The 26,457-nt window shown below is 32.5% G+C and overlaps 2 protein-coding genes across 2 annotated transcripts; one reads left to right on the top strand and one right to left on the bottom strand.

The window, feature by feature from the left end:
• The first annotated feature begins 1,041 nt into the window (after positions 1 to 1,041).
• On the top strand, positions 1,042 to 7,315 carry LOC132616185 (THO complex subunit 4D-like). Its single transcript, XM_060330795.1, has 7 exons — positions 1,042 to 1,276; positions 3,184 to 3,410; positions 4,384 to 4,533; positions 4,620 to 4,688; positions 5,399 to 5,580; positions 5,973 to 6,026; positions 6,875 to 7,315. Exons 2-7 carry the CDS (start codon positions 3,213 to 3,215, stop codon positions 7,044 to 7,046), a joined length of 825 nt encoding a protein of 274 aa, XP_060186778.1. The 5' UTR covers positions 1,042 to 1,276; positions 3,184 to 3,212; the 3' UTR covers positions 7,047 to 7,315.
• A 15,352-nt stretch (positions 7,316 to 22,667) lies between these two features.
• LOC132615882 (transcription factor MYB20-like) lies at positions 22,668 to 25,669 on the bottom strand. Its single transcript, XM_060330479.1, has 3 exons — positions 25,391 to 25,669; positions 24,782 to 24,911; positions 22,668 to 23,718 (listed from the first exon to the last, which is right to left on the bottom strand). The coding sequence occupies exons 1-3, from the start codon at positions 25,521 to 25,523 to the stop codon at positions 23,094 to 23,096; spliced, it is 888 nt and encodes a 295-aa protein (XP_060186462.1). The 5' UTR covers positions 25,524 to 25,669; the 3' UTR covers positions 22,668 to 23,093.
• Positions 25,670 to 26,457: the final 788 nt, after the last annotated feature.

Genomic DNA, 26,457 nt, shown 5'->3' with positions numbered 1-26,457 from the left:
TACCTAAATTAGGTGTTTCTTCCACAAATGTTTCCTCATTAAGCGCACCCTTAACAGTACGACTACTACTACTACCAACACCACGTCTTAATCTCTTTGACATTATTAAATAGAAATAATTTAAATCACAAGAAAATAAATTACAACAAATTAAATTGCTAGAATTAAATTGCGAAAAATAAATTGCTAGAATTAAATTGCGTAAATTAAATTTCAAAAAATAAATTGCTAGAATTAAATTGCGAAAATTAAAGATAGAGTTGGAACGAAGGTACCAAATTGCCGGATTAATTTCCAACAAAGCGAAGACAGCTAGAATTGCAAATCCACCAAAGCTACTTCGGATTGTTGCAAAATCATCAACTCCACCAACAATATTATAATTGCAAAATTAATAATTGAAAGTTGAAACTATAATAAGACTTTGTGGCTAATTATTGCAAAGTAACTATAATTGAGAGATTGAGATTTGAGAGAAAGATGAAGAAGAGTGAATTGAAATGAAAATGAAGAAGGGTTTATATAGGGGTGGGGGAGGGGTTAAAGTGTTAAAAAAAAATTTGGGGGCCAAAAATTAAGAAAATGACCGTTTGGCAACGACCATTTTTGCAAATGGACTGTTGCCAACGGTCCATTACCGAGGCCCAATGGCTCTTTCCTTTTTTTTTATTATTATTTTTTTAATTTTAACCGGTTTAACCGGTTCCGGTTAAAAAAAATTTGGAACCGGACCGGTAAACTAATATCCGGTTAACCGGTTCCGGTTTCGGTTTAACCGGTCCGGTTACCGGTTAAAACCGGTTACAATGAACCGGTTGACACCTTTAGCTGTAAGTTTAGGGGAAATACAGACGGTTTGTAGACCAGTTACAACTGGTAATTTGAGGTAGTTACGTCCAGTAAATTTTCCTAATAAATAGGTCATTTGTGCAAATGCTTCCCACAATTTGGGCCTATCAAGAAAGCCCATCTTAGTATGTACCCACACTACCCTAACAACAAACCCACCCCCTACAAAACTCCTTATTATTCAACAATCTCTATACCAAAAACCATAAAATCCGTCAAGCTACAAGTTCCAATCTTCATCCAAAAATCCTTAACTACATCAATATCTTTTCATCCTTCTCTTTCAACCCCATTAACAAACTCTTCAATCTATACACTTTTCCCCATCAAAATCTTCAATCCTTACACTTTCCCCCCATCAAAAACTGCAATCTCTACACTTTTCCTTCAAGAATCTCAGATTTGTTCACTTTTGCTTCAGATCTTTGTAAGTTTTTAATTCTTTTCTCGTGTTTATTACATAGATCCATTATTCGTATTGTTGTATGTACCTGATTTGTATGGACCCGGGTATTTACAAATCCGGGTAGGGTATGACCCATTAAGATGTCCATGTAACAATAACTGTGTTTGATTTGCTGATTTACATCTGTGTGTGTTTGTTGTTTTGGATTGTTATATGTATCCGAGTTGACCCGGTACGAAACGGGTCAAGAATTTTTTTGTACAGATTTGTTCAATATGTGATGAATTAGCAAAAAATTGCACATACCCCATATTGGGTATTTACACATCCGGGTCGGGTTTGACCCGTTAAGGTGTTCATGTATCAATAGGTTGTAAAGTTTATATATATATATATATATGTGTGTGTGTGTGTGTGTGAGTTCAAGAAAAATTTGTGCATATCAGATGTTTACACATCTGGGTCGGGTTTGAATCCGTAAAGAGTCCATTTAACGTAGGTTGTAAAGTTCAAGTTTTGTTACATAGATCCTTCGTTTGTATTGTTGTATGTATCTACTCGTGTTGACCTGGTGTGAAACGGGTCGAGGAATGTTTAGTGAGGATTTATTCAATGCATGATGAATACGTGAAAAATTTCATATTCCCATATCAGATATTTACACGTATGGGTTGGGTTTGAATCCATAAGGAGTCTGTTGATAGGTTATAAAGTTCATGTCTTGTTAGGGATGAATTAGCAAAAGATTGAACACACCTGTTGCGGATTATTGTCTGTACCCGGGTTGACCCGGTGTGAAACGGGTCAAGGAAATTTTTGTGCAAATTTCTTCAATACATGATGAATTAACAAAAAAATTGCACATACCCATGTTGGATTTTTACACGTATGGGTTGGGTTTGACCCGTAAAGGTGTCCATGTAACATAGGTTGTGTAAAAGTTCATGCTTTGTTATGGATGAATTAGCAAAATATTGCAGATACCTGTGTCAGATATTTGCACATCTGGGTCGGGTTTTAACCTGGTTGTGAAGTTTATGTTTTGTTATGGACGAATTACCTCTGTGCTGATTTGCAGATTTGCATCGTTGTGTGTGTGTTTAGTACATGTGTATTTAGATCTTGTTTGATGTTTTCTTCATGGATTTAATTCATATGCTTGGTGTAAATTGAAGATTGACTGCTTTTGTAAACAGATAATGCTTAACAAAGATTTACGTATAATATTGGACTTATAAATCTTTTGCATCCATGGCTTTAATTTTTAGTGGACAAGCGTGATGAATGGATATAGAGGGCTCATATGGTATTATTCGTTTGAGGCGTAGTTATTTGGTTCATTGATCCATGATTTTTCACTGGATTACTTGTGGTCTTGAGGATATGAAACTCACACTGTCAATGAGGCCGTCCATTTTACAGATACTATCATACAGAAATCTAATTATCTATAGAAAAGTCCGTATTTTTTGAACCAACTTCATTAAAAGTTTGAATAGATGTACATACACCTTGGTTGACACTGGTTTAAAATTCCTGAACAATTAGCTTTTTATGATTACATTGGCATTAATCCTGCAGAAGGAGGATTTTTCAGAGAAGGTTCAATTGATAACGGGGATGAATAGTGGTTGGGTGGTTAGGATGCTCCATCTTTAGAGATAAAGAAGGGCGTGAACTATCTGTTGATTCAGTTTTGTTGCTCATGTATTATAGAACTAGCAATTTCTTGTTGAGATATTTATGTGACATTTGTAGTGTTTATTAAAAAAGCTTTTCTTTTACTTGTTAGTGAGTGTAATCTGATTTTCTTTGTTCTTGATGGTTTCAAAGTTTCAATTTCTAGTTTCTATGTATCTTCCGTTCTCTGCACTGATTGCGTCATGCATACTCTTATTAACTAATAGTTATTTTACCCTTGCCTGCAGACTGATAGCTGAGGTTTTCGTGGTCTGGAATGGCTTCCTTGGATATGACTCTTGATGACATGATAAAAAGTAGGAGAAATAGTGAGAAAGGAGGTAGGGGACAAGGCAGGGCCCGACGTGGAAGAGGGGCAGGAGGATCATTTAGAGGTGGAAGAACAACAGGAGCTCCTCCTCGTAAAGGACAACTTGGTGTAAATGCTCGGCCATCTGCCAACAGAATTGCCAAGGCAAGCTCGAAACTGTCGGAGTCTTTTGCATTTCCTAGACAATTTGATATGCTTTAGAAATGAAAACTGAGGGTTCTCCGTATATTTCTTTTGAATTGACATACAAGAGATACTGATATGTTTGGCTCCAAGGAGAAAGTCCACTTTATAAGCTGTTGAAATGGTACTGCAAGTATCGATGATCCTCGAACTTCTTCCATTTGAATGGGTTTTTTTTCAAGGAATTGGCAATGGATTTTGATAAAATGGTATATTCAGGTGGCCCTGTTCTGCACATATGCTTCTTTGAAGCATGTTGCTAGAGGTGCTTCAATAACTTGGAAAAAAATAAAGAGCGTTCACCATTTAATTTCCATAACATCTAGACGGTTGTACTTTCTTAACCATCTCTAGTCCTCACTATCTAATAGCAATTGCTCTAGTTTCAGCAGAGACAAAAATGCTAGGTGATTTCTTCCCATCTGTAATTGGTACCTGTTGCTAGTGGGAGGTAGCAGGTATCCCGTGGAATTAGTCAAGGTGCGCGCAAGCTGGCCCGGACACCACGGTTATCAAAATAAAAAAAGTTTCTCACCACTGGTTTAAAGGGAGTTTGTGATTGGCCTGATGGATCCTACCGAAATATGTGGAACTGCTTCGGTGTCAAGACCTTCTGTTACGATCTAGTTCATGGCCTTCTCGCATAGGTGGCTTCCTTCACTGAAAATCAAAAGTGGAGCTCTCACCTTTTGTTTAAGGACGTGTTTGATGTGCAGTGGGTCAAATCCTCCATTTCACCAACACTTTTCTGCATAGTTCATTCCCCTTTCTCTATTAGATTACAGTGTTTTTTGAGTAAGAAACTCCTCCTAGTTTGATGGGAATCTGATGATAACTGATTTATAATCTTGAAGAATGGTTATTTGTTTTTTTTTTGGTAATGTGCTGACTTTTAACTTTCCACCTGGATATATTTTGGGCATGCTTGCTTCAGTCTTTCCGCAGAACGAAGAATTTGCCATGGCAGAATGGCTTGCTTGAAGATAGTCTTAGAGCTGCAGGGCTATCATCATCAGGATTAGAGAGTGGTACTAAGGTGTATGTTTCCAACTTGGATGTTGGAGTCACAAATTCAGATATAAGGGTATACTTTTGAGCATGTCCTTCACATATATACTTCTTTGCAATAGATATCTTTCAAGATCTGTTAAAAAAGGAATTGCTACACAGGAACTCTTCTCCGAGATGGGTGAACTGATACGATATGCAATCCACTATGACAAAAATGGTCGCCCAAGTGTAAGTTGATCTGCGCTAATTTAAATCATAGTTTTGTAGTTGCTTTTAACTCATGCTGCTTGATCATCACATGCACAAGATATTCATCAATTGGTGATATATATGCTGCCTAGTTTCAAACTAGAAGATTGAATTACACGTCAGTATGGGCCTATAGATGCACAAACAACGGGTATGTTAGAGAAAGAAAGAATTATGATGGCTGCTAGGAATGTTACCTATAGTTTTTGGAAAGTACTTGTATTAAATGAGTTGGTTGAAGCTTGACGTGGTTTAGAAATGCATTTACTGTTTTGTTGTTATTAGAAGTTCAATTAAAGGGGGAAATAGCCTCCTACAAGATGTGAGAAATATTTACTAAGGAGTTATCCTAAATAGAATGTGCTCTCGTAATCTGACATACATATCTGCATCAATAAACTTCTGCATATTGGAAATTTTATGCGTCTTTTTGTATGTTTTAAACTTATGAATAAACCAGAAATTATTGGTGTATTACTCTGAATATTGGACATTTTACTTGTATCTTCTTCTGTTAGTTTGTGGTGCTGAATTGTTCGTTTTGAACTTGCTGTTTTGCTGCATCTTTTGTCCTCCTATTGGTTTGTCAGTTATTGTTTCTTTTGGATAACATATGCTAGTTTTTTTTATAGTACTAGTTTGTATAGTTTTGGGGTTATCATTGATGGTAGAACATTGATCACTTATAGGGCTCAGCGGAGGTGGTTTTTGCCAGGAGGAGTGATGCATATCAAGCACTTAAAAGATACAACAATGTTCAGTTGGATGGGAAGCCAATGAAGATAGAAGTTGTTACTCCCAAGCCGGACATTCCTTTATCAGCTCGTGCAGATGTTGGACGAGCAAATGGAAGGAGAACGGTTGTCATGACGTATGTAGTATTAATTTCTCTCTCTTTGTACCTCTGATTGTTTGTGTACAGACTGTTGTGCAGTATGTACCACATTTTACTTTCAGAATATTTTGCACTCGGTATTGTGTTCTCTGCCGAATAACAAATGGTAGCTCTAGTCAAAGACTCAAAGTTCACTAGTTAATTATTCTCATTCTTGCCACCATTTTAATGACAGATCAGCTCCTTTTTTAAAAACTTGATGTGGGAGTCATTTGCTTTTTTGTAGTTAAATTTTTATATAGGATGTGGTAGTTTTGATTGGGGTTGTTTTATAGGAAAATTGTTCTGCAAAGTAATATATGTTTTTATGGGTGAAATCTTGTTCAATATAATTTTCGACAGTTAAAGTAAACCTATCTATTGTGCAGGCCGGGCTCAGCTCGTGGAAGAGGTGGTGCATCTTCTGTCAATCGTGGTTCAAGGTGAGTTTGTGTCGATATTCTGAGGCCGGTCCTAAGGCCATTTATGAGTATTATATAAAGGATTTTGCCTTTAAGGCAATTAACAAATTTGATGATTAATAGATGTCAGATAATGGAATTTTATCTCTATACATAGCTTATTTGGATGGCTATTATTATTCTGTTTTGAGATGTTCCAAAGAGCTTTGACATCTAATTTCTTGTCAATTTTTAACATCTCTCACATAAAACAGAAAGTTATATGGCTGCTTTGCTAGTGTAATGTCTTTCTTAGCAATGCAATGTAAATTAAGAGTTTTTTTGGGATGGGCTATCAAATGTACCTTTGATGTGGAAAATCATGAATTGAGAGTTATAGATTGGTGTTTTAGAGTTACTGTTTTAGGAGTTAGATGTTTATAATTTTTTTTTTATGGTTACACGTGTCTTGATTGAAGTCGAATATACGACTAAATAAAGGTAATCATTGCATCCAATTGAAATTATAGTTATTTGCATAAATAAACTAATTAGCTGAATCCCTTGATTAAGGTTGAGTGTTCGGTCTGACAATAGTAAAAAGTCCTAGCGAAGAAGACCTGACTGTTTAAGAAGGAACCATAGAAACGAAGGAACCGCTAGTTCTTTTATTCACTATCGATACTTGTGAATGGTGTAGGAAAAAAGAGCTCCATTCAGTGAAAAAAAACTCTTTAATTTTATTTATAAAAGTAAAATAGGATATATGAAATAAAAAATTCAATCAAAAGAAGTCTCATTTCTCTTCCTGCCTTTTTTAGTTTATGTTTACCAGAGTTGCTTGAATTGTTAGAATTCCCAAAGTAATTGTCTGTTTTTCTATTGTATAGTCAAAGGGGCCGTGGTGGTTTTGGTAATACATCGGGACGTGGGCGTGGTCGAGGACGTGGAGGACGCGGTCGTGGTGGTAGGGGGAAGAAGAATGGTGTTGAGACGTCGGCAGAAGATCTTGACAAGGAGCTGGAAAACTACCATGCTAATGCAGAAGCTATGCAGACCTAATAGTGGCACACTTTCAAGAATTGCAAGAATGTGCTGTAAAGTTTCTTGACTGCTATAAGTAGCTTTTATGATATCTGATAGATTTGTTGAGGTTACTGCTTTTTGGTTTAATGGATTGTAACATGAATGTTGGAACGTCGATCCAGTCAGTATAATGACTATGGTTGTGTAATTTTTGTTTTGTGACCATCCAAGTGTTAACCATGGATCTGCAACTAACTAGCAAGCATTTGCCTGGGGATGAATATGATGAGTAAGTTGAACTTCAATGTTGCTTTGTTTCTGAAACTAACTAGCAAGCATTTGCACGGGGCTGAACACAATGAGAAAGTTTAACTTCAATGTTGCTTTGTTTCTGCAACTAACTAGCAAGCATTTGCACGGGGTCTGAACACAACGAGAAAGTTGAACTTCAATGTTGCTTTATTTCTTCAATCTTCGTTTAGTGCATCACTTGGCTGCTTCATATGCATCCTAGTGGATCGTTTGGTTCACAGTTTTGTTTTGTAGGGATTAAATGTATGTGTTTAATAGTGGTATATGTATTGTTATGCGGGAAATAATTATGAGAATGTTATATTAGATTTATTTTTAACCCAAAGGCCTCTTAACTACATGTAGAAATTGTCTTTAGATATTCTATCTGTAATGCATGTTTATCTTACATTCTATCTTGCAAAAAAATTGCAGGCTTACAAAAAGTTATTGCTAGGATTAGCCGTGTTTTGTAGTATTAGATGTGGAGTTCTAACCAGACAAAACACTCTTTTTAGTCTATGCGGACATTAGATATGTTGAGCTTTGTTCTTTTCAGACCCCACTTGTGGGATTACATTGGGTATGTTATGCAATATTTTTCACTCACGAAACAAATAATGAACAACGTTTTTCAAAGAAAACACTCTTTAGAAAAATATATTTTTTGAAGAAAACATTTTCCAAAGAGACTAGTTTTGCAGAATTTCCTGTCTGTCCAACCTATTGGCCTGCATCTACTTTACATACTACCCATTCGAGCCCAACAAATTGGGCTGCTCTCAGAAAAAAGCTTCCACTAGAAATATATCAGTTTCATTTGATAATTTTCCAAGAAAAAAACTACTATATTTTTTCCATTTTATGGTTGTACTTCTCTTTCAATTTTTTTATTCTATATTTTATTATTTTCTCGCTGGAAAAAATAGTTATATACTTTTTAAGTTATCTAATGATAATAATACATTAATTAGTAGAATCCATGTTACTTTATTGAATAGTAACAATGTACATAATTGTAGCAGAAGTCATATGTGGGTCTTATTTCTATCTAATGACGGAATATTCTATACCATAGAATTCTCAAAAATTAAATTAAATCTTTAATTTAATGCTAGAAAAATGGCGACATGCATAGGTCACATATGTGTTTTTCGTTGTTCCTTTATTCCCCCTGTCATCATTCATCACAAAATTGACAAAGGAACAATCTGGATTAGTCGGGCCCAATTTCTAAGACTCAGTGAATGAAGCTCTTTTGCAATTGGATAATAATGCCACTTAAGTCAACATCCTAACAAATCCAAAAAGCTCCAACTAATGAAGCAATCCTAACAAACTCCAAAAAAGTTTCACCAAATCCTAAAGCAAGGTGTTAACAAATGATTGAAACAAGTAACCATTTAGCCAATCAAATTTATGACCACATAGACTCTAATAATGAAAATGGAAGGGTGTATTGTCTTACTTGCAAGAAATTATCTATTTATCATAAATATAATAATGCAAGGAAAAAGAGAGGCATTAGGTGATTTTCTTCTTACCTATTCAAGTTTCGGTGAATAGAGTTATCTGATATTTGTGCTGGTCATAGGTCCTTTATTTTTGGCAGGAAGAGTTTCAACCTTTGTTGTCCCTCGGTAGACTGAGTCTACTTAGCAAACTGGAAGATAGCAATTACATCGTGAAATCAGTCGAGATATGCCCAAGTTTATCCGGCCATCATAATTATTAAAAAGAAGTGCAGTTAAAAAAAGATCAATGAGTACCCTCCTGATATAAGTGTGCCCAATTTCCATTTCCCTTAGGTCCCCATCCCAATTAATGGTACTAGTACAGTTTGACAACAAATTAAGAATAATGTAGAAACACATAATGTGCTACCTAAGGATAAGGTTTTAATTATACATGAACATATTAAATGGACAATACTATGACTGACTATATATATGATGTGAGAGTGATGGAATTGAAAAAGAAAAAGTATGAAAAGAAAAGAATAAAGTCCACAACATTTTCATCCTCATCCTATGTGAGAGTGATGAAGTGGAAGGTGAAAAAGAAAATACAACATTAAATCTTGGTTTCATATTTGTATGATTGTATCTTTGTTGGTGGTGACGGGCCGCAGTAACAGATTCAATCATGAATTTATAGATTCAACAAATTAAAATATGGTAGTGTTTTTGAGTTGGACCTAATATAGACGTGTGGAAAATAAGTATAGTTAGAGTTCTATATATATTTCGAAACTCAATCTCTTAATTAAAGACTGCCAATATCTAAATTTCTGGATCTGTCACGGGATGTGTTGTCCAATTAACAATGCTTCTCGAGAAATGTTCATGTCATATTTGATGATGTGTTGGCAAACTGGTTTTCACACAAATGGGATGGAACACTAAATCTTGGATACTACATATTGGGGTTTCAATGTCAATCTCTTATTTGCTGTTGTGTTGGCCTAAAAACACTAAAAATTATGTTGGTGACCAGTGAAATGTTCCACTCTCTGTTGGTCCTAAAAACATCGAATAAATCTAAGTCTCAACTCAATTTAGAATTTAGAAGTGGACCTTTTTAGTGCTTACTGTTATAAGTCCTATAAATAAAGGAAAAAGGAAAAGATTGAAGAGCTAATGCTTCACGCCAGAGTGTCAATAGAGGTGTGAAAAAGTCCCCAACTGTACCTCTTGCTTGAAATATTCCTATGATAGCCTTACATCATCTTTTGCTCTTCTTTTTCTGGTCTCTTTTAGTTTTATTTATTACAGAGCAAAGGTGCAAATATACACTTCAATTTTGCGATTTAGAGCAAATATAACCCTCATTACAAAAGTGGTGTACATATATCTCTGCCATTACAAAATGGTGTAATATATACCCTTTTCGCTGATGGATTTTTTTTAAAAAAACATTTAGATTATTTTTTAATTAAAAAAATGCCACGTGACTTTAAAAAAAAAGTCTACTCATTTTTTTTTTGAGTAGACATACTTTTCTAAAACCATATAGTAATTTTTTTTCCTAATGGGTCGGGTCTGGTTCGTTTAAAAAAATGGGTAGACTTATTTTTTTTAAAGTCACAGAGATATTTTTTAAACAAACCATACCCGACGCACCATAAAAAAATTACCATGGCTTTAGAAAAATATGTCTACTAAAAAAAAATAGGTAGACTTTTTTTTAAAGTCACGTGACATTTTTTTAATTAAAAAATAACCTAAATGATTTAAAAAAAAACTCTCGTCAGCAAAAAGGGTATATTTGCACCATTTTGTGACGGCACGGATATATATATATATATATATAGACCACTTTTGTAACGAGGGGTATATCTGCTTTCTAAATCGCAAAGTTGAGGGGTATATTTGCACCTTTGTCCTTTATTATATACAGGGGAGAGAGGAAAGGAAAATGGGAAGAGGATTATAAGTTAGGGCCAGAGCTAGAGTGTAGGGAGTAGTTTTGTCAGAACCCGACAATTTTAGTTTAAACCTCATATTTGTCTTAAGATATGCATTTAGTATAAACTTATTAATTTAAAATCAAGTAACTAAAAAAGACTAAAATTCTGAAGTCATAAGCTCCAAATTTTTGGCTGCGCCTCTATTACAAGAAGGGGAATTGATCTCTCACCAATAAAGATAAAAGTTCATGAAGCCGCCGTTTAAATTGTGATATACGTTGACTATTGAGTATATAGGAAATTCGTGATCTAAATTTGATAGGTTTGACCTTTAAATATTTTATCATTGAACCTATTGCACTTATATGAAATTATAGATTTAAAATTTAGTTATTTGCAAAATTTTTGGTAATTTCATATATACAAAGCTCTATGAAGAAAATATTAGGTTGGATTGAAACCTTAGCAAATATAGTACATCGGGCTCTGATTGAGTTGTTCCTTTGAAAATGATTTTGACATTTCTATTCAACAAAAAATCATGTAAAACAATCAATTCACTACTTAAAAATCTCTCTACGTTTGCCTATGTCATCCAACCCAAAGAGTCACAAATTCCCTAACCAAACAAACATGCCAATTGCTATTTTAGGATGTTGACATGCCATGTGATGATTAGTGAATTTAAAATTTACGAAAAAGAGGCTTGATTGTATTTGCAGTACTTTTCCATTTACAACATAGATTCACGTGGTTCCAGCACAAGATGCGGGAAGCGAGGCAGAGACGGTTTCGGACATATACAGAGGAGATGCATGGAGGCCCCGGTGCGGAGGTGTGAGAGGTTGGTTATGGATGGTTTCAGGAGAGGTAGAGGTAGGCCGAAGAAGTATTGAGGATAAGTGATTAGACAGGACATGGCGTAGTTGCAGCTTACCGAGGACACAACCTTAGATAGGAGAGTTGGAGGACACGGATTAGCGTAGAAGGTTAGTAAGTAGTTACTATCTGTTGTCTCTTGTACTTCGTTTATCGCATTAGTTTGCTGCAGTTATTGTTACTTTTTTTTGCATAATGCTTATATATAGTATTGTGCCATGGCTTCTTTACTTTCGTTAATTCTTATCTGACCTTTTGTCCTGCTTTTTCTTGGCTTTCGAAAACAACCTATCTATCTTCTAAGGTAGGGGTAAGGTCTGCGTACACTCTACCCTCCCCAGACCCCACTTGTGGGATTGCACTGGGTATGTTGTTGTTGTATTCACGTGGTTCATAAACAATTGTTACTTGTTGCTGTGGTGGAGTGGTAAATATTCTTTTATTCTTAATTAGATATAACGGGTCCGAAATATGGAGTCACCTTTAGTAGGGAGTGTTTTATCCTTCAAAGTATGACTTCCCGATAGTGCAAAATCATAAAAAATAAGGAATTATTTCTTTTTTCCTTTTCAATTTTCAGCCATATATTCATGTTCATGTTTTCATTTATTTATTTATTTATTTCCTAAAGTAAGCCATGAAGCTTCTTAAGGAAAGTAGAAAAAGGGGAATTGGGCCCTTTTTCTAAAACAGACCAATAAGCTTATACGCGTGGGCCGACAAGCCCTTTGGAATTCTGCAACCGCCCCAATAAGGAAAAAGTAACGCATTTTTTTTTGTCATTTTTTATATTGATTTTATAATATTAAGTACATATATTTAAACAACAAAATGATACAAAAAAACTAATTGAAAATACTGTACTAAAAAACTGCTGTATTCCTTTAACAGTAATAATAATTTCATTCTTTTTGTGTGTAATAGGAGTATAAAATTTGCCAAATTCATATTGAGTCATAGAAAAATAATATTTTTTGACAAACTTTTGGCTAGTATCTTTTTCTCCTTTTTCTTATAAATAATCATATCTTTTGGTTTCCTCCTTATCCATGTCACTGTTCCACTATTCATTTTTCTTTATTTTATTATTTTCTAAATCATAAAATTCCTTTTTAGATAATTTTAGTTGAGGGCAATAGGCCCCAAGGGACAAGATCGGTCCTTTTAGCTTATGTACAGTTGTTAAAGCATTTTTATATTCTGTATTAAATAATGTAACAGTTTTTGCAAAATTACTCGTCTTTGAAACTAGTGACAAAGGGTAATTTTCTTTCTAAACATTCAGAAATAACATTATTTTACCCAACAATTTGTCAAAACACAAATTAAAAATAAATAAATAGTTATTTGGTGCAATGCTACAAATTATTTAGGCTTCAATATTCTTATCGTTATAATAAAAGTTACACTTTGGAATATACAAATAAAAATGTAATCATCCAATTCAAGCACAAATGTTATTTTATTATGATAATCTTATCTATCTGATTAGAATCTTTCTTTTAAATATAAAATATTGGTGACTTCACTGAGGAATAATAATAAAAAAAAATACGTGTCGATGTGACATAATACGTTTTTGTCATCAATATATATATAGTTTCTTGGGGTTCTTTTGTTTTGTCTCTGTGGGGAGTAAGACTAACGTCATATTCTAGTAATTGTGGCGTCATGAGGACGTAACATAATATCTTGGAGTTCTTTTATATTTTTAATATTTTTTATAAGTCCTTTTTTCTAATTAGGATTTGAGATGGGAACTCTACTTTTTTCTTCGATGCTATTAGATGTTATTTATCAGCGGTCCAATTCTTTAAAATATATTTTCAAGCTCTAAATTACCTTGAGTATTTATTTTTTTGAAAAAAGAAAAAAAACTTGTTTGACTTAAAGAGAATAAAGTGATTTGGTGAAATATGTGTGGCCTATCTCTCTCTAAAAGCACTAGTTTACTTTCTCTTATTGACATGTTACTTTTGTTTAGGGGTGGGCATTCGGTTCTTCGGTTCGGTTATTTCGGTTTCGGTTTTTTGAAGATGGACACCGATACCGAACCGAACTAGTTCGGTTCGGTTCGGTTTCGGTTTCGATTTCAGTTTCGGTTTTTTCAATTCGATTTTTTTAATATGATATTAGAAGCGATTCCATTTACACTAATTCATATTCTCAAAAGCATCAAAACATAAAACTGACAAATTAAAATCAAAATCAAACAAATAGGATACACAAGAATAGAAAACCATAACAATAATATATGATTACTAGGTGTTATATACATACGGTAAGAATAATTAAGAAAACACATAAAGGACATACATTAATCCTAAAGACACATCCTAGTCACATTTCTTTGTTAAAGATATTTGATTTTCTCAATTGAAGTGGAAAATTAGGGATACAAAAGCAAAAGAGGGCTTGTTACAATTGAGTTTTTTTTTAGCTTAAACTTAATGGGCGTGGACTATTTTAATTTTTTTGGGTAATGTATTAAATTTCAGTTTAAATTTCGGTTCTTCGGTTCGGTTTCGTCAAAGTTCGGTTCGGCTATTTCGGTTTAGATTTTTTGAAGGTGAACACCGAACACCGAACCAAACTAGTTCGGTTCGGTTTCGGTTTCTTAAAATTCGGTTCGGTTTTTCGGTTTTCGGTATTTATGCCCAACCCTACTTTTGTTTCATTGAATGAATCTTTATCTCTTTGCTATCATAAAATATAAACATTCTTTGTTTTCCAGCAACTCATTAGATATAGCATGATACAACAACAATAATATATACTCAGTGTAATTGCGTAGGTGGGGTTTGGGGAGGGTAGAGTGTACGCAGACCTTACTCCTATCTCGTAGAGATAGAGAGGTTGTTATCGATACACTCTCGACTCGAGTAAAGCATCACAAAGCAATTTGAAAAAAAAGAAAAGAATACGGATGACAAATGGTTAAAATATAATATCACGAATAAAATATAATGAATTGTTCTAATTGTGGAAGAAAATAAAATAACACAAATAAAGATGATGGATTAGGTAATTCCAATAGGCCAACAAAGTCCACGTGTGTGAAAAGAAGTTTAAGAAAGAAATGAAACTTTTAAAATTTAGTTTTAAAAATAATCTATAATATTTGTATAACTATAAAACTTTTGAAGCTTGTGATCTTAAATATGTCATAGTATTTAAATGCTTATAAAAGCTTCTCATTAAGAGTAAAATGAAAAGTTCAAAGTTAATGTGTTTCCAGATATAGATGTGCCAAACAAATTGGAATATGGGGAGACGTACTATATTTTGGTTTATCAAGTTATATTCTTTTATGTCTAATCATAAATTGATTTTTTTTTCTTTATGTGAATAAGTATTTTCATTAGGTCATGCCAAAGCTATTAGCTATGATAGATGCAGTTTACTAGTGACAATTACTTCAACGTGTTTTTAACCATTTGTTTTGGCTATAATGATAACGTGAGTTTTCTTTTTCTTCTTCTTTTTTCTTTTATTTCTTTCCAAATGATGTGATATTGAAAGCCAATCTGTGTGAATGCAAAGACAATACTAAAATTTTCCAAGTTTGTTAATTAAAGTGACTTGATGATAGGTAGCACTGAGTAGAAACTATATGTCATGATATTGTACACAAAATCTTGTTAACTACAAAAAACAATTGGGGCAAAAAAAAAAAAAAAAAAAGTGATTTTCAAGTGTTTACTGTTTAGAGTCGGCAGTGGGCCATATGTAACAGTAATAATTAGGGATTATTTGGCCCGCCTAATACTCAATTATGTTTCACTGTTTAAAAAAGGAAACAGAAGAAGAAGACACTCAAAAGATATCTTATCGCAATCAAAACTCTAAATTAGAGTACATTATATCCTTCATATTAAAATCAAATTAGGTTAACTTAATAAGATCTTAACGATTTGATAAGTTACTTTGTTGGGAAGAAACAAACAATAATCAAATTGCACGACGAGGTAACAACGAAAGAAATATCCAAATCGAAACTTCCCACACTATTTGAACCAAGAGAAGACAATAAACACTAGCACAAATGGAAATCCAGGCAGCAGCTATACCAACAATAAAATAGCAAAGCAAGCAAAAATAAATCGAACGGAAGAGATACCAAATTTACGTGGTAAAACCCCTTCAAGGTGAAGAGGAAACATCCACGGGACCTTCGGCTCACAAAATCTCTACTATAAACAAAAAGAGATACAACAATGTTCTCCAAATGGCTACAAAAACAAAGCCAAGTACGGAGCAACAATACATAAAAGATAGCACCAAAACTAGTGAAGAAAGGAGAGAAATCACCCCCAAAAATGAGCTACTGTTCGTACTCGAAAACTGGAGCTACAGACCACAAAATCCAATCTCCACCGTTGAAATCGAAGAACCAGATGTGGAGAACCCCCAATTAAAATTTCAGCACGATCCAACGGTTAACAAATCAGGAACCGCAATTTAAAGCGGACTGCTGTAGCAGAAAATTTCTGGACGAAAATCTGCTTTCTCTCTCACGTTTTCTCTCTATATGGCTGCTATGAATTCATTTTTGTGTTGTGAAAATAAGACCTAAATTGATCCTATATATAGAGAAAATTTTGGACAAAAATTGTCCTAGTCAAAATTGAATTGAGTTTTATTAATCTAATTCCACGTAAGAAGAGAAAACCAAAAACCTAACATACTTTTCAACTAAATGATATAAAGTTTAACCTGTTAGGTAACCACAATTGAGGGGTCGGGTGTGGGTTTCAAGTCTATAGGAATTTGAGAAACTTATAGTAGGAACTAGGAAGCATTTTATCCTTTTTTATGAACTTATCCAATGTGAATTTGAATTAGTAGGTGAAATTTAACTACGAGATGAAATATCGACAAATTTGGCTGTTGTGCCATATCGTTAAGCATGGTTAATCTATATGTAATGTGCCCTTTTAATTCAAACCTGTGATTCTTCACAAATTTAATGAATCCATTTTTTTCCAGTGGGACCCGAATCCATTAATTGTCTAAACATTATTAACGTGTAATGTTATTATTGTTAGTCAATATTTAACCGTTATATAGTTCTAACTAAAGATATCTAAATTTAACATAGTTTCTATGTAAATAAATCAAAAAATTACATTTTAGTTGATGTTATCTTAGATATGTTTTATCAAATTTCACTAAGACTAAATTAAAGTTTATCAACAAGTAAAAAATCAACAGTGTAATTTTTATTTATTTTTAATTATTAAGACTTTACGACTTTAATCAAGTCTCGTTGAAAAAGTAGTCTTCCAGCTTGAGTAAGGGCAATCATCAAAACTTAGGTAGGCAGGAGACAAAAGCTTAGTAGAAAAATTAATAAATAAGAATAAAAAATTATTGAAGAAATGCAAGTAGATTGACATAAGTTGAAATATAATTAGGAGCTTTTTGGAAATAGTCAATATAAGGCGTAGAATAAAGTACTAAATAAATTAATTTTACGAAGGTACTACTTTGACAAATGAAAAATATTCTCAAAAAGTACTGAGCGTGAAAGAATACTATTCCAATATAAGTGCCATGTAAAATAAAATACTCGACGTTCAAATTTTCACATTCATTACATCAAGAAAGTATATATTACAGCAGCTACTTTAATTTTAGTTGCTTACATGCTAATTTTTCGTGGAATAATCATTCTAAAACTTATTATTCTTAAATAAAATATAAAGGCACAAATATTTTCCTTTCAAAAATTGAAAGTCACGATAATTCTTTCAAAAATGGACCGAAAAATCATATCTGAACGATTTTTTATTCCTTGTTTGTTTTTCGTTTGCTGTTAGTCTTGACAAACAATAGAGTGATGCGGTCTTGTTGTCATCATTATATTTTATCACCAAGGGTGTGGTGAGATTTTTGGAATTAACCCTTAACTCGAAGTCTCGGATTTAAGCTCGAAAATGAAAGTAATAGGAAACAATGTAGCTTGTTAGTAGAGCCACTGGTGTAGGTCCACTACTAAAAACATAGGGGTTTTTTCACCAACATTTTGTGGAAATTTTTTGCAATAAAACATGATTTTCCCCTCTCATTCCCATCGAACCAACTCACTGGGAAAACGCTTGGTGGAAAACAGGTTCCCAATGAAATGCTAGGAAACTTCATAATTTTTTCATGTGAAAACACTACTATTTAGGTTTCCTCCCGACATTCAATGAGAAATAGTCACTGAACATTTTTTAGTGGGAAAATAGAGATTTTTTACATGATCAGTTCAACAACATTTTCAATGAATTGAATATTCATTGTCAATATATCTATGAGAAGTGACTTAGACATGCAAACGTGCAAATAGTTCTTTTCCTGCACACAAGGTTCTTTTTAAAAGTAAAAAAAAATCAAAAAAAATTCTGATCTTTGTTCATATTGTCGAAATGTCGTGGTAAAGAATTTCTCGAGTCCAAAATATTGTTATGCCAAAAAAACAAAAAAGAATTCCATAGATTTAGTGATGATGGGACATATATACTCATTTAATTTTTACAAGAACTTGGCCTTTGCATTCATTGAATAAAACTAAAGTCAATTGCGTAGTAAGAAAGTTGAGAGAAATCACCGTCAAAATCTAGTGTTCAGATTTAAGAGTCAAAATTTAAACTGTACTTGTACTGTGTACGGTTTAGTGATTAACCTTTTTTTGAGTTAGGGCTGATGTAGTCAAAGGGGGTAATATACTTTGTTTTGTTCAAAAAGTAGGTACATACTATAATATTAGGTCATTCTAATATTTTTGTGTTCCCATTAAAGTCCCAGACAATTACTATCCCAACAATGAAAATTAGTAAAGCTAATGAATGAAATCATGTAGGAGCTGTTTGATGGTAAAAAATTGTTTCTACCGAATGTTTACGTCAAACCAATAGAAGTATTTTATGTAGGTTTGTTAAAAGATTGGTTATAAGAATACTCCGGGATATAAATTGGGATAATAAAAGTGTTGTTTGTATGTGGACTTCTGTTACAGTGTATCATTATGATCGCATATTAACTTAATTTTATTGACGGCTTGAAGGTGAAGCCACCTATTTCTTAGGGCAAAGGGTGGTCTCAATTGAGATCATGTAACGAACTGAACACCTAACTCAACTCCAAAAGCTAGCTCATGAGGGAAGGATTATCCAAGTCGATCTAAGGAGACCATTCATCTCATTAACCACTGACGTGAGACTTTTTCAATCTTAAACACATTGTGTTTCATGACCCCATAATAGCAACAACGAATATGATAAATTATTAATATGAGTAATAAATTTTACATGATTCTGAATGTACTCACTTTTTAATATTTTGAGTATTAACTAAAAACCACTCCATACTGTCCTTTTTTGAAATAAAATTTAAATACAAAAAAATCATAACTCTCTCTCTCTCTGTACATATACAAGGTTGGCAGGTGGGGTGGGGGTTACAAAGAAACACAAATAATGTTTACATTAAGTGTGTAGACAAAAAAAGAGTTGCATGCATAAGCAATTACATAATCAAATTAAGGAATCTTAGGTAGCTAGGCGAAGAGGAATTTGACGGAGTTATTAATATTCTATAAAGGATTGGTCAGCTTTTCCAACAATTCATCAACTACAAATGTATATAAGATTCGAATCTTCTTACCTAATTGATTAAAGAAAAAATCCACACACGCAAAACCAAAGAGATTCCTTCTAGGATTCGGAATTTGATCTTGAAGTTCAGCATTTTAAATTTTTAACTATTATATTTATTATACTTCTGAAAGTATAAATTTAAAATATATAGTTATAAAAATTATAATATTTTTCACATATGTGTTCATATTTTGAATCAAATATACTGAATTCCAGTGAACTAATAACTGATAAGCTACAACCACCACTAGAGTAGTTGGAAGCAACAAAACTCTAAAAGAAGATCCTGAATGGATATCTCAAAATGAATGTTTTTTTTTTAAAAAAAACTAATAATTGATTTTTCAGTTTCATTAATTTTATGGTTTTCCAAGATCTCCAAGAAAATAAATAACCAAGTGATCCGTTTTATTTTAGAAAAAAATAGATGTGGAAGGAACAAAAGACTGAATATTAAAGTTGAAATTCACACCTTTAACAACCCCTCTAGAGAATATCACTCAATTCCCGAACACTATTTTTTTTAACGCTCCAGTATCTGTATAGAGTTTATTGGCTTGACTAATTCGGATTTGCACCAGATAGGTCTTTTTTTATTTTTAAATTGTTTTTTATTACATAGCGGGGGGAGGGGTAGGGGAAATAGGGGAGGCCAGGGGATTACAATGTGGGGATTTGAACCCTTACTAACAAGGTGAAAGTTCAGGTAGTCAACCAACTGAGCTACTAGATCCCTACCACCAGATAGGTCGGTAAAGCATTCTCTGTGAATTTTCTTTTACACGGCTCGAATCTGAAATCTTTGCTCTGGTTAAGGGTGAATAAATCCCAACCATCCCACCGTACCTCTTGACGAGTTGGTGGTCTTGCCAAGCGTCATCAACATAAGAATGAAAAAATGGAAATTAATAGTAAGTAGAATGCAAATAACAATATTTCAAATAAATAGACGTAAATTTGACTTATAATTGTGTATCTAATCATACTTACCAAAATTTCAAAATAAGAAAACTTAATTTCAAGATGTTGAACTCAATTGGACACATATATGACATTTGTCAGTGTTGCTGTTAGCGTAAGGCTTTTTTTAATCCAAAAACAAAAGCTAGCTATCTTTGAAATACTCCTCACCAAGGCACTAATTCATGATACTAAACCATTAAGCAATACTCCCACGTCTCAAATCATTTATCGTGATTAAGAAAAAATAGTTGTCTCAAGGTATTTGTCGTTTTAAAAATTTAAGGCATAATTAATTATTTCCTTTTCAATTTACCTTTAGTATAATTTTATCATTAATGAAGATGACACATAAATAGACTAAATAATCAATGGAGAGAGATTACAACTTATACATAAATAAGGCAAAAAATAGTCAAATACCCCTCCTAATTAATATTTCTTAAGGGGCGTGTAAAGGAAAAAATAATAAAAAATAACAAATTTTTTGAGACGGAGCGAGTAATTTTCTTTAATTGTTTCATCATTCCGATGGAGAAATATATCTTCTTTTTTGGTAAGTTTTATTGACTTAAGTATTACATTATATTTTTGTTATTTCCTAACAACTAGGATGATTTGTTTTGGTTCATTTAATAATTCCCACATTGTGGCTTATTTAATATTTTGACAGATATATCCTAACAAATGTTTTTAGAATTAAAATGAACACGCAAGAAAGGGTTAGTTAATCATTTTGAATAATATATTTTCCAACAGCATCTTTGAATTTGTAATCTTACCATATTCTTAGTTGGAAGATATGATTAGGTTATCTGATTATCAATTAAAAAATCGACTAATTAGGCAATTGCAACAATTTGTCAAAAACAAAGCAACTAGCAGGATTTCAAATTAATATCTATTATAAGACAATTCTTTGTCAACAAAATATTAATTACTTAGCTCACACTGGGGGGGGGGGGGGGGGGGAATGAAGCTACATGCTGTTCTTGCATTAATGTTGTATAGAAACATATGTAAATCTTGTATCAAAGTCAGTGCTGCAAAATTTGAAAAAGGGAAAAATGATTTTTTTTTTTCGGTATAACGGGAAAATGAGTTAATAAAGTTTTCTAGATGAGGACCTTTATTAAAATGTTTTTAAACAATTGTAAATTCATGTTCTGAAGGGTGAATTTTACCTTCGTTAAATGTTTGGTCTAATATATATTATTCATCGTTAAAAGTCTCATTTTTACCCTTAGTTTCTAATGTAATTTTAACTTGAGGGTAATTTTAAATCATAATTAAAAATTGAGGGTAAATATTTGACTTTTGTTTTTGAAGTATGTGGACACATATAGTCTATTCATTTCACTTTATATCTTCATTAACAATTACAAGGACAAATCCAAAATAAGTTGCTAACGACAAAAGTATGAATAAATCAAAAGTATAGCATAGGATAAAGTTGAGCAATTTCAAATAATACATAACAAATTTGAATATTTTCCCTTTTACTTAAAAGAGATGCTATTATACAAGGACCAAAACAATTACTAAGTTGATTCTGATATTATGCAACAAAATACTACACCTTGAAAAAATTATGCTTCAAAATACTATGAAATGCTTTATTTTAAGAATGATGATAAAAGACATATTTAATTCTATAGTCAAGAAGGTATCTGTATACATTCTATAGTACTTAACCAATGATTTTTAGCTATTCTTCAATTCTTAGAGAAATTTTTATTTTCTAAATAATCATAGACCAGAATAACAGTTAATTATATTTGAAACGGATAATAATAATAATTTTGTTTATTTTTTATATAACAATATATCTTTTCCCCTAACTTAAAAACTTTATCGCATCAATTGTGCCAAGGTTACTTCTACTCCTTTAATTTTGCATTGATTAGTCAATGATTAATTTTCTAATAGAATATTATTTGGCATCTTCTACAATTTTTTTTCAATTATCTATTTTAATTTTGTGGTTGCCGGGTAGTAGGTTGTGATTTCCACTTCGGACTTGCGACTTAATTTATAAAATTAGTAGGAAATGTACTTGATGATTATTTGACTTTCTTAATTTATATGTATTTGTCGATTCCCCATATATGAACTAAAGTTATCATTTGACTGACGCTTGAGAATGTTCATAGTGTCACTGCACGTCTTTATCAGTTAGGTAGAACGAATTTTTAAATCTAAAATCCTTTATAGTGTTATTATCTTCCTGCTAAATTGATAATTCTTTAAAATGTTATGGCTTTAATCAATTACCACATTTTTGCTTAAACTAGAACCATAATACTCAGTGAATTTCTTTATAGTAAATATTACCAGATTATTTGTTTTTTTGTTTGTAATATACTCGGATAAATTCAATCAAATTTTGAAATATAGTCCATAGAACAAGCAGAGTAAAAGACAGATAAAACTGACATAAGCAGAGAGGGACACACTAGCCGCTTAGGCGATTGATATGAAGTCTATAAAAATAAAACTTTCAAAATAAAGTTTGGAAAAGAGGTGTACACTTTTGTCTTAAAGAATATACATTCATAACATAAATATTTGCTGGGGCTTATGTTCATTTGTCCCCATAGATATATCTGTTTTTTTAATTTTTATTGTCCATGAACTATAGTAACAACTACCATCTAAACTTCTATAGACAATCCAAAATGAAAAAATTAAGTGACTGGCCAATCAAAAGATAGAGCTTAATTTTGCTCCCCTTTTGACAAATTAATCACAACAACTGTCACTCCTTAAAAAACACAAATTTTCTATAGAAATTGGCTTGTTGAAAACGTTTTCAATGAACTTTCCAGCAGAAATCTCTTACTCCCAAAGATGTTCCGACGGAAACGTCCCTCGAAAGTTCATACCTTTTAAGTAGTGTGCTCAAACTTCCAACACCTGTAACCAATCTTGAGAAATGGCATTGTTTATGTCACTAACATCATCATTAAGTAAATAATCCAAAGTGCTGCTGAAATCATCTGCCCAACTAATGCCCATGTTGAAATCACAATTGTCGAAACTAGGCAAAAGTTGCATGTCTTCAAGAATCATATTGGATGATTGAGAAGTAGAAGAAGATGTTGATGATGTTGAAGTGGTTATTGATTCAGAAGGGACTAAGATTTCATTTGGTGAAACTAAGGGGATTTCATCAGTACAAAATCCATTATTGTTGACTTCAATGTTCTTATTTTCTTGCGGAACCAAACTTGTTTGGGACTGATACATAATTATTGTCTTCGTATCAATGTTTTTGTTTTCTTTTTGTTCTGCTTCTGATATGGTCTCTGTAATTGTTGACTCTGTAGGAGTATGTTTTTCTTGTTGAATAATTATTTGATCGTTTGTTGGCTGTTGTTCTATGTTTGGTTGGTCACTAGTAATTGGCTTGTGAGTGACGGGATCAATTCCTATTTTCTTGAGCTTCTTCTTGATATGTGTATTCCAATGATTCTTGATTTCATTATCAGTTCTTCCTGGTAGATGAGAAGCTATCTTCGACCACCTGAAAATAATTTTTCACAAATAGAATAAGAATTAACTTATATACACCATCTCTATACAAGAATCTTGCACAGTGGCTTGCTTTATTTTTCAATAACTAATTCTCATTATGGACAGTTACTTGTAGCTAACTTTTAGGTAATCGATAACGTAAAATTTCGTTTACAATTCAACATATATATATTTTTATAACTTTGGTGTTCGAGTCAACTTGCGTACACCTCGAATAAGTCTATCGTTGTACCTACGACATAGGTACCGGATAACTCTATTCACCAAGACTTGAGCATATTAGAAAAATCATCTAATAATTTTACCTCCGCTGAAATTTGAAATTGAAGTCTCATAGACTATCAACATGTATACGTTAATTGTGTAGAAAAATGGGACAAATAACTCTTCATATATTAACTACATCAATTAAGTATACCTTTCATTCATTAATACATTGATCATCATTCATTTATTAATACATTGATCATTATTTGAAAAAGGAAAGATAAATTTTTTTAAGCTTAATATTTTGATAACATGTCAAGTGTGAAAATTGAGTCTAAACCTGTTTCCCCACTGTGTAAAAAAGTGTAATGAATAGACAAAAAGAGAAATAGTATAAAATATGAGAGTGAAAGAAAGGTCCACAAAGAGGATGGGTGCCTAAAATTGTGTTGAAGTTGTTGTCTGCCACTTAGACTTCATTTGAAGTCACTCTTTTTCTTTGTTGAAGTTTACTTTAGATAAGCTCCACATGTAACATACACAGTGGCGCATATAGAGTTTAAACTTTGTGAATTATAAAAAATATATATAACTTCATTTATAATTGTTTTTGCCTCACACACAAAAAAATTAGATTATGATAATCCCTCGACCCTATGGTTGAATCCGAATGCATATCACAAGGCTAAAAGTGGAATAGTATGTGATCATTAGACATGTGAAGACCGGGGTAGAATATATACTATTTATTAAATTCTCTTAGGAAAAATACTACTTCATCACTGAATAAAGAGAAAGCAAAACTTGGCATGCATTTTTAAAAGATGAATGGTTTTATAATTTACCTGTTGCCAAGTTGAGCATGAAGATCAATAACCATCTTCTCTTCATATTCTGATAAAAGTCCTCTCTTCAAGTCTGGTCTTAGGTAATTTATCCATCTCAATCTGCAACTCTTTCCGCATCTCAATAGCCCTGCACCAAATATGCCATCACAACATTAATGATGAAATAATTAAAAAACAAGATTCCAAGAATCATAGTATTTCCAAACCTATATGGTGAAGACTTCTTCTATCCAGTGAATATATTTATTATCTGTCATTTTCATTTTATAAAAATCAACCAAGAAAATTTAGTAACAAAATCATTGGACCTACGGGGTTGGTAGAATCATTGAAATTGACAACCCCTTTTCATTTCCAATTAATTATGGATTATAGCCCCTAAATGAGTTTTAAATTATATATAAATAATTAAGTTCCTCTAATATAAGAGAAAAATTTAGTGTAGTGGTAAAGGATTCAAAAATTACTTTATTAGTTCATATATATAAATTCCAAAAATGATGTTTTAGTAATTTTTGAACCCCTCGACATAAATTACTGGCTCCAACACTGTTCTATCCAGACATGTTCACAAAAATGGGAAAAAGATGAATAAATGAGAGAGACCTGCAAGTTTAGGGAGAGATCTCCAACAGCATTGGCCATTATTAAGGATGAAATTAATGAGCCTCTTGTCTTCCTCTGCTGACCATGGACCTTTTTTCACTCCATTTTTGTCACAACAAGGTTGTCTCCCCATATTCTTCAACAAAACAATAATAAAATATAAACTTGGGAGAAAATATTAACCTATAGTTTTATCAAGATTATATTGTTGAGAGAGAAATAAAGAACTCCTTGTGTAGAAGGAGAAAAAAAAGTTGCAGAAATGAAAAGAGAAGAGAGGTCTTGTAAAAGACTATTAAGACTAGCACCAAGGCCACCTACATATATATAAATCAAAATCTAACCTACCGACATCAACACCCCCCCCCCCCACCCCCAACCCTCCCCCGGGAAGAGATAACAAGTTTTTTCAACAAATCACTTTTGGATTTCAAGATCATGGTAGTTTAATTAATTTATTATGGTAAGTTAATTACTACTTATCATGTTTATTAGGTAACTTATAAATTTTGTGTACCATTGACTATGTTTTTAGCCAAATACAGTAGTTTTGATGAAGAATATATAAAAGCTAATTCATAATTTGAGCATTATAAGTTTAGGATGTCATTAAACTCGCAAACTATAGTAGGTAGATGTTTAATATTTATACATATTTAATAGATATCATAATATATACATAGGGGGTATGAGCCAAAATAACTAAGTTTGACTGAGCCGTAACTCATAATGTGCAGCTGCCTCTGATAATATATATGTATGTGTGTGAGAAGTTACTAAAATTTTAATAAATATTACATTTTAAAATTATAATATTTAAAGTACAATCATCCGGTGTAAAGAACTTTAAGATTGACTTTATCAAGTTCAAATTTTGAATGCGCCTTATCTAATAAGTGACAAATAATGTCAATATTTTTCATATTCTTTGGGGGAAAATTATAATCTTTTTTGTTTGCTTATTTAGAAATTATTTGATCTATTTTCGTAAATATTGTTTTGACTTTCTCCACACGTGTTTCACTGGTCACACGCGTGCAATTGTTACCTTCTGAAAGCGCCACCTC

Source organism: Lycium barbarum, chromosome 10 (genome assembly GCF_019175385.1).
Source record: "Lycium barbarum isolate Lr01 chromosome 10, ASM1917538v2, whole genome shotgun sequence".
NCBI lineage: Eukaryota > Viridiplantae > Streptophyta > Magnoliopsida > Solanales > Solanaceae > Lycium > Lycium barbarum.
Note: the sequence above shows the minus strand (reverse complement) of the source record. Positions and strands in the feature narration are given on the sequence as shown.